The following is a 10083-nucleotide window of genomic DNA, read 5'->3' on the forward strand; positions in this document are numbered from 1 at the left end:
AAACACAGGAAAGACGGGTCTTTTGTAGATAATGATAATAAATAAATAAATGTGATTATGTTCAGTGTTGACGTGAGCTCAACTCTTTTTTGAATATGCAGTAACATGATTCAATCTAATGATTATGATCCAAATCTGACAAAATATAAAAGACAAGTTGGCAACTTTCACCAGTACCTGACACAGTGATGCAGCAGCATGAGTAACCTCCCCCATACCAAGGAATGCTAGCCTGTGGTGCATTTGCTTACCCCAGCTTCCCTTTCACAGTATTGTTTTGTAAGTTTGTTAATATGAACTTTGATATATAATCATGTCCAATGGATGCATTGCAGCAAGTGGGAGGAAAAAAGACCCAGTATGATACTCTTTTGATAGAATTCCCCGTGACACAGGTTTCAGAACCAAGTGCAGAAAGTGCAAACAAGAAAGTCAAGGGCTTGAATCAAAGTTGAAGAAGCACCAAGAGACCTGCCAACAAACGCAGACAATCATGAAAGCCTTTAATGCATCAGGTCTTTTCAAGTTGTTCAGCTACTTTTGGGTAATAAATGTATGATACCAAAATATGATTTTACTTAACATTGGCAAAGGTTTAGTGCAAAAAATGTCTTCATAAAAGTGAAAAAAATAAAAATAATAAAAATACGATTTAAATGAAAATGACTTTTTGGATTAGAAAAAAAAAATCTTATTTTTTTTTTCCAACCCTGCCTGGGATCTTGCATCTAATAAGATTTGCAGCCGATGAATCTGGTTGAGCAGGTCTTCATTACCAAGATGTCGACTTGCAGTAGGTAACATTTCAGAAGTGCTGTCCGAGACTATGGTGGCATTAGATATCCCAGCTCCGATGTTTCTGACAGCAAGTAGGATTGCTATTGTTTCAGCAGTTGTCGTGGATGAGTGGTCTTGTATTCGGACAAAAAGTTTTAGCTGGTTCTGTTCCTCTTCTGGTAGATCAAATGACTGTAAATCCTGCCCTTCCATTATTTTGTATGTTCCCATCACAATTGCTGGGATACCCCAGGATGGTCCTCATTGCTTTATTTTATACTAGCAGGCGTACCCGGCGTAGCCCGAGTAAAACCCTGTGGTCATGCATACTGACGGTGCTTGGGACCCTGAATGCCCACTCCTCCTGTGGAAGAAGACCCCCAAAATTCCATTTTACCTGTTAATCCCATCTTCCCCGTTAGACCCAGTTCCCCAGGGATACATTCCTTGTAAACGTATTCCTACCATGAACGTATTTTCCCACAACCCACCCACCCTGCGCACCTCACCAATCCGTCGAGCCATCTGACCTGTTGTATTTAATAATGATAAGGTTGTAGAAATTAAAAAAAAAAAAAAAACAATGGTAATTGACGACCCTCTTTCTATCATGTTGACCTGAGTATTTCTAACTAGTTCTAATCTTGGCCATCAGTGGCGCCATTTTAGCAACTGTAATGTATTGTACATATTTAAATTCATATTAAAAAGCTACATCTGTTGGTGCTGTTTGGAGAGTTCTGCATGCATTCCTCTCGATTTCCACATAGGACTGACACACAAAGATTTATATATATATATATATATATATATATATATATATATATATATATATATATATACAGTATATATATATATATATATATATATATATATATATATATATATATATATATATATATATATTTATATATACACACACACACACACACACACACACGTTATAGGGAGTTTGTGTAACCAGTGATTTCACGAAATCCCTAGTGAATTCGTGAAATGAATTTAAATTAGACTGGGTTAATTAAAGTCAGATTAATTTAGGCTGTGGTTAGGTTAGGCTGGGATAATCTAGGTTAAGTTTAGGTTAGGTTAGGCTAGGTTAGTTAGGTTAGCTTATTGTAATCAATTTATATAATTGGTAAATTGTATGAATGCTAAGTTATGTTAAGCGATCATCTAAATCGGTGGTTCTTAAACTTTTTGCCTTATGTCCCCCTCCTGCATTATGTATAGATCCCTCGCCCTTTCCCCTGAAAATTGTATCAAACAATATAAACAGTATGTTGTGTATTTGCATACCATTATACTTCATTGCTTATATGAATATGTGGATGAGTGGTAGACATTTTTATTACAGTTTGATTTGTTGTCGTTATGTACTGTACTATATTTCAACCGTAACAGAGACAGTCTTCATAGAAAACAATATATATATATATATATATATATATATATATATATATATATATATATATAAATAAAGCAAAATAAAATTTTTATCTTTTATGATGATAATTGGCTGACATAGCTATAATTATCACCTATGAAAATTGGAATACAAATGTGGGCGATTGTGTGCGTGTATGCACCAACGCAAGATCGTGCAAGCAGAGTGAGAGAAGAGTTCTGGACAAATGTGGAAGTGTGCATGAAAAAGTTTGGAAGTAATGAGAGAGTGTTTTTGATCGGTGATATGAATGATAAAGTAGGGAATGTGAAGGTGGATGAAATAGTTGGTGAGTGGGGTGTGCCTGCTGAGATAGATGAGAATGGCTGTGTGTTAGTGGACATTTGTGCTGGGAGGGGGTTGGTGATAGCCAATACCCTCTTCAGGCATAAAATGATCCACAGGTATACATGGTGAGTGATGAGAAGGGTGGGTGGTGAACTGAATGAAAGGAAGGCAATGATTAATTATATGTGTGTGGATGAAAGGATGCGAAGATGTGTAATGGATGCAAGAGCTTATAGAGGTTGGGGGAGTGGACTTTCTGACCACTACTTGGTGGTGGCCAGAATCAAGATCCAAATAAGATGAAGAAATAGAAGGGAAGGACGGGAAGAATGAGTATTTGCAAGGATAATGGAAAGGTTACAAGAGGATGAGAAAAAGGCAGAATATAAGAGAGAAGTGGAGGAACGATTGGGCAAATATGAATTGGAGCAGATGGGGGACGTGGAAGGTGTGTGCAGGATATTCACAGAAGAAATATATGCAGCATGTGATGTGGTGTGTGGGATGAAGAGAAGACGGAGGGGGGTGCAAAGAACAGCGTGGTGGAATGAAGAGGTGAGACAGGCTGTGGCACAAAAGAAGAAAGCATACAATGAATGGATGAGAAATAGGGGAGTGGAAGACGTTGAGAGGCGGAAGAGAGAGTTATATGTAGAAAAAAAGAGAGAGTTGAAAAGATTAATAAGAGAGGGTAAGAAGAGAGTGGATGAGGAATTTGGAAGGAATTTGAGTGTAAAGTGGAGGGACTGTAAGAAAATGTTCTGGAAAAAAGTGAAGAGAGTAAGACAGGGTGGAAGTGAAGTTAGCAGGGAAGTGAAAGATAAAAATGGTAGATTACTAGTGGAGAAGGGAGAAAAAGTGAGCAGATGGAGAGAACACTCTAACCCCTACACCGTGGGCATGTTTACCAATGTTTTGCGTGTGCCGCGGGGTTATTCGGGCTCCGACAGACTCTCAAAAAATATTTGCCAAATATCAGTTATTAGTCCTAGAATATTAAATTACATATGCTTATGGCACATACCTTCAGCTTTCTCCTGGAATGTTTGTTGAGCCTTCTTCGGTTACCGTAGGACTTGTGGAGACCTCTGAGGTTGGGTAACGAAGTCTCCACTTTACACTTCCTGACAACCCGTAATATGATTACCACAGCCAGATATTAACACTATAAACACTACTCTATGATTTTCAAGTAGTTTGGGATCCATACTCCTAAAAAAAGACCACCGTGAAAGCAGTGAAAATTATGAGCGCCTCTGACCGTCGCACTTGCGCTAGTTCGCTCTTGGTACTCAGTCATTTATTATTCATAAAACCCCTCACACTTTATATTTCTATTACTATAGAACACTTACATATATATACAGTCTTTATCCATAAGTTTCCTTCAGTAGTATTAGTTTATTGTCACTGTAGGGATTCAATTTCTTTCAGTAAAATACGTAGCATTCACTTTCTCGTCCTGTATACTAGCATTGAGAGTGAATGTCACTTTCATCTTCACTCTCATAACTCATAGTATTCAGACATGCTAGAGTGAAACTTTCACTTTCATTACTCCTAGGGTATATACTCGTATTCTTATAATACTACTCATTTACATTTCTATTTACGTTCTCTATTTTATTTACGTTATTTACATTTCTATTTTACTTACACTGTGTTATGCACTGTCACTTGAAGTAACTTATAAAACTATTTTCCACTGTTCACGTATATTTACATTCATTACTTTCACTTGCTGTTTACACATTATTTACACATTATTTACAATTCCACTTGCACGGTTTTACTCAATAGAAAGATCGTAGTCACTCTTTTATCAATTGTCAGCCCTTTACCAATTTCCAAACGAGGTTTAGTAGGGGGTAAAGGTCACAGGGCCCTTTGTATGGGGGTGAAAAGTCCCTGAAGCTAGCAAGAGCGAACTGACGTACCTCCACGTTAGAAGATGAGAGTGAACTGATAAGGGTGGGCCGGGGTGGTGGCCTACCTAGGGAAATTCATTACTACCAATGTTAGCCTCTTGAAACAGCTATGTATAGCAGTGAAATGATTGGCAGGAAATCTAGACAATACATTATAAATTAGGTAGTTCCAGGTGAATGTAAATATCACTTAGGCTTCTCCCTTCCCTCCTTATATGTATATTTATTACGAAAATAGATTATACGGCATATTTCAAGGGGAAATAAACAGCAAAAATTAGCGAACGAGTGCACGTGAGGTGTTGTCAGGTGATAATTAGCCAATTCCAGGTGTATGGCACTCTCACTTACCTTATTTCTTTGTATGGCACTCTCACTTACCTTATTTCTTTCTTGTATATATTATTTGGTATAAGAATAGGGCATAGGGCTTATTTCAATGGATGAAATCAGTGAAAAATTCCAGGGAAGATTTACTTAGCGTAGCATGGCCGGGTAGGCGAGAGGATAGGGTAATGGAGGGGGGGTAGGGAGGGGAGTCAAGAACGGGGAGAAATGGCTAAATTGTCAACAATGGATGGGAGTACAGATGAGATTAGGAGTGCTGACTAGTGTTGGACATTGGCAGTACTGATAGATGATACAAGCCCCCACTTGGAAGCCCGGGCGAATTCAAAATAGCACAGAATTACAAAAGTGACGCCCCGCAGTATGATCCCTTGCTCCGAAGCGTCACGAAAGTGATGCCCCATGGTTAAGGGGTTAAGGAATTATTGAACATAGAGGATGGAAGTAATGCGAGTATAAGTGGCTGGGGAATGGTTGGGAGAAGAAGAGAGGTGAGAAGACAGGAAGAAATCAGTAGGATAGAAGTTGTGGAAGCAATGAAGAAAATTAAATTGGGGAAAGCCCCAGGAATTGATGGAGTGTGTGGTGAAATGCTGAAGCATGGGGGAGAGATAGTAGTAGAATGGATGTGGAAGATGTGCAGACTGGCCTAAGAGGAAGGTAGAGTCCCGGATGATTGGAAGTCAGGTATAATTATTCCCTTGTACAAAGGAAAAGGAGAAAAAAGAGTGTGTGGTAATCATAGGGGCATTTGTCTTCTTAGCATAATAGGAAAAGTGTATGGTAGGATACTTATTGACAGAGTTAGAGAAAGAACAGAGGAATTAGTTGGAGAAGAACAGGGAGGCTTTAGGAAGGGAAGAGGTTGTGTAGATCAGATATTCATTCTTAGATCTTTAGTGGAAAAGTTTCTAGAGAAGGGAAAGAAGTTGTATGCAGCTTTCATGGATTTGGAGAAAACATATGACAGGGTCGATAGACAAGGATTGTGGAAAGTATTAAGAATATATGGAGTAGATGGGAAGTTGTTGAATGCTGTGAAGATTATGTATGATGGTGCTAAGGCTGCAGTGCATGTGGATGGTGAATTGAGTGAATTTTTCTCTTTGAAGGTTGGGTTGAAACAGGGATGTGTCATATCTCCATGGTTGTTCAATCTGTACATGGATGGGGTAATAAAGGAGGTACAAGGTAGGATAGTGGATGTTGGAGTGCCCCTGGTGCGAGAGGGTAGTGTTTGGAAACTTCCTGTACTGTTGTTTGCAGATGATACTGTGTTGTTGAGTGAAGACGAAGGGGAGCTGCAAGGCTTGGTGGATGAGTTTGGGAGAGTGTGTAAGAAACGGAATCTAAAGGTGAATGTAGTGAGGAGTAAAGTGATGGTCTTTGAGAGAGGTGAAGTCAGTGAATATACAGCGAGTTAGGATGGTGAGGAATTGGAAAATGTGATTATGTTTAAGTACTTGGGTAGTGTGATGAGTAAGGATGGACGTTTGGAGAGTGAAGTGCTTGAAAGGGTGCAGCAGGGAAGAAAGGTTGCTGGTTCCTTGAAAGCAGTGATAAGAAACAGGGAAGTTAGCATGGAAGTGAAAAAGTTATTACAGAACAGTATTGTGATACCAAGTCTAACGTATGGATGTGAAGCTTGGACGTTGTTGGAAGGACACAAGTCAAGAGTGAGAGCAGTGGAAATGAGTTATTGAGAAGCCTGTGGAGTCACATGGAGAGATAGGCTGACAAATGAGGATATAAAGGAGCATTGTGGTGTGGATGTGGATGTGATAGGAAGCGTTAGGAGGAATACACTGAGGTGGTTTGGCCACGAGGAGAGGATGGAGGGTGAAAGACTGACTAAGAGAGTGTATGTGAATGAGGTGGAGGGTTGGAGAGGGAGAGGGAGGCCGAGGATGAGATGGAGGGATGGGGTGGAGAGGTATATGAGAGAGGGGGGTGTAAGTTGGGAGCAGGGCAGTGAAATGGCGGGGGACAGGGCGACGTGGAGGCGATTTGTTTATGGCTACCCCGAACCGGATTGAGGCATCTGGCAATAGATAGATAGATAGACTTTTACATATGGCAGTATTAAGTAATTAGTACTTATTTATTTTATTATCTGAATGCAGCTGTTTTAGTTCCATTTTGTTGTCCATATCCAACCAGTTTCAGCATCATTCAGATAATTTTGATAGAATAAATAAAGAAAAATAAGAATTATTACAAAACCAAGTAAGTTTTTACTCTCAGTACAATTCATGGATCATTACTACATCAAAAATGATTACACATCCTCCCGAGTGATTATTTATCCATCCTTATGCAGCATTGACAGAAGACACTTATTGCAATAAAACCGAATTTATTACCGTACTGATTTTGGTCACCATTACTACTTCAGCCAGTACATAACAATATCAGTGAAACGGTGGATTATAGCCAATGACCTTGGTGACATTAGTATTCGTCAGTGGGATGGGTGGTATTGGCACTTTTGATTTGCTAGTCGGGGAATATTTAATGGTGTTTGGTTCAGCGCACGTTGGAGATCTCTCGTCATATCAAGCTTGTTTCTTTGCTTTGTTCTGATTCTATATAACGTTGAAAACCCTACTTCACACAGGTATGTAGATGAAAAAGGGACAATGACTTGTAGGATTCGCTGACTTATTGTCTGGCACACCGGAAGACATTTTATCCAAACCTTTTCCAGACCAAGACAGGCAAAATCATCCATTGCCACAGAATTAAGCTTCAGTTCGAGGAACTCTTCTTCTAAGGCTTCCGGGACATCATCTATTTCCAAGGAAAAGGGGTTCCTGGGAAGATTGAATTCAAAACTCCTGTCGCTGATGTTAGGAAAATAATGATGATATTCGTTTTCCAGTCGTTGAGGGTGATCCTCGATCTCTGTTTTAGGGCTGTCACTGAAGTTCTTCTCATTCACGATTTCACCCAGACGAGGGAAGGATGTTGTGTTCCTCTTCTGGGTGCAACGCTTCCACAGCTGCAACTTGAAAATGAATGTTCGAATTGCATCATAGTGGGCAATCTTAGTTGTATCTCTTTCTTGTAACTGCAGGTTCAAGACATTTAAGGCTTCAAAAGTACCTGCAAGGTAAGCCAAGGACATGTTAATCTCCTATGAACTAACTGTGGCAAGGTAGTCATTTTTCTCATTTTCCAGAAACATTGTTGCCTCTTTACAAAGCTCGTACAAGCACCCAACATGTTACCATTTGAAAGCCAGCACACATTAGGGTGAAAAAGCAGTGTCTCATGCTCTGTTCCTAAATCTTGACACAACTTGGCAAACACTCGTGTGTTTATAACACTGGCTATTTGTGATTCACGATATTGATCATGATGTTGAAAGAGTTCTGGAGTTGCAAGGGCAGGGTCTTTGCTGCCAAAGCCTGGCGATGTATGAAGAAGTGAGTAGGAATTGCCGATGGAGCCATCTCTTTCACCCTAGTAACGCAGCCTGAGCGTGATCTCAGCATGGCTGGAGCTTCATCTGTGCACACGCCAGTCAGTTTTTCGCAGGATATGTCATGTTCTTGGAAAAAGTTAGACACAGATTTGAAGACGTCAGCAGCTGTTGCGCTGGTCTCCAAAGGGCAACAAAACAGCATATCCTCTTCCATGGACTCTTTCTATATGAATCGTGTAAACTAGCAACTGAGAGCACTGAGATACCTCTGTGGTGTCGTCACATTGGATTGCAAAAATTGGAGAAGACTTACCTTTCTCCATCACTTGAGTTTTTATGTCCTACTCCATTTCATCAGTCCAATGCTTTACAGTGGAATCAGACAGTGAAATCTTTGCCAATTTGTGATAGACTTCCTGTGGAAGTAGCAGCTTTGCAGCACGTAGAATGCAAGGTTTCACAAGGGTTTCGTCTATATCAGGCAGCCTTTTTGCTTTAGCCATCGTGAGAGATAATTCACATAATGTCTCCACAACCTTTGCTGACTGCTGTCGAAAAGTTCCAGTTATGTCTAGTCTTTGTCTCTAAAGGCTGTCTCTCTTAGTTGCAAAATAGGCTTCTGGCTTCTCTGCTAATTCTGGGTGGTTGTCTGTGAGGTAACGTTTCAATCTTGTTGGGCTCATGGCATCATTGCTCAGGGTTTTCAGGCATACAACACACGGTGGTACGTCGAAGTCTCCCATGCTTAGTGATATGGAGTCGTATTTGAGGTGTTAGGACTCCATATTATAATTACAAATCATAATAGATAGATAGATAAATAGATAGATAGAGAGACAGATAGAAGCAGGGAGTCAGATGATGAGAAGGTATTGTGTGTGCGAGAATCGAGCAATGCTAAACATGCTTACACACTCTTAACTCAAGGAATGCTTTATAGGCACACGACAGCGCCTAGTGACCATACACACACATACACACATACTCACACACAGGCTTCTAGAACTTTCCACTCACAAGGAACACACGTGATACGTCTCCTGTTTCACCAGAATTTAGGAAAGAGAGGGCAGAAGGAAGCTAGCGATAGAACAGACAGGTCGCAGGGAGAAGGGCATAGCAACTTGAGAGAGAGATAGAGAGAGCGAGACAGAGATATAGCTAGCGGGACTCTACTTTATACTTCGCTCTGTGTGAGAGACTTGTTAATATTTCCAAGACAAATAAAAATAGTCCCATACTATTCTTTACCTCACCTGTCACTACATGACAAATGGGAAAGAAGATTATCTACTCACGAAGCTACTCAAGTATAACAACCGCTCGTCCACAAATCTAATATATATATAACTCCACTACTAGTAATTACAAAGTTTTTTATGACATTTGGTGGCAGCGAACGTATACGAACCTCGTCTACGAATCAACAGTGAATTCCTACAAAATATCAAGATTGAAAACAAGAATACCTCTCACAACCAGCTCCTGACAGTTCTCTCCAACCAGCCCCCTCCGTCTCCCCGATCATCACGCAGATGTAGAGGTGAAGAGATCACACGACGACTTGCAAGTAGTTTAACAAAGTACTGATACAAACAATCTTAAAATTTCTACGACGAACCAACGAACTACAACCATCTACAATCAACTACAAGTAACAACTCTATGAGTCGTCTGTATAATCTTCTACACGCACCTACAAGTGGCGGCAGTCTTCATCCTACAACGAGTAAATCACAAGAAAAAAGGACCACGAATACCTCGAGGAAGAAAAACGGAACAAACAAACGAAGAGTGAGACACGACTCATAACTCATCCTACTCACTTGTCTTCACTCAAGTTACTCATCGCTACTCATTTACTCACA

General features: G+C 40.1%; 1 protein-coding gene across 1 annotated transcript; it reads right to left on the reverse strand.

The window, feature by feature from the left end:
- Positions 1-8120: 8120 nt before the first annotated feature.
- On the reverse strand, positions 8121-8429 carry LOC145392181 (zinc finger BED domain-containing protein 5-like). Its single transcript, XM_080266633.1, has one exon. The coding sequence runs from the start codon at positions 8427-8429 to the stop codon at positions 8121-8123; it is 309 nt and encodes a 102-aa protein (XP_080122759.1).
- Positions 8430-10083: the final 1654 nt, after the last annotated feature.

The sequence above is a fragment of the Coenobita brevimanus genome, chromosome 2, assembly GCF_032717465.1.
Source record: "Coenobita brevimanus isolate Jiangsu-jjx chromosome 2, ASM3271746v2, whole genome shotgun sequence".
Lineage (NCBI taxonomy): Eukaryota > Metazoa > Arthropoda > Malacostraca > Decapoda > Coenobitidae > Coenobita > Coenobita brevimanus.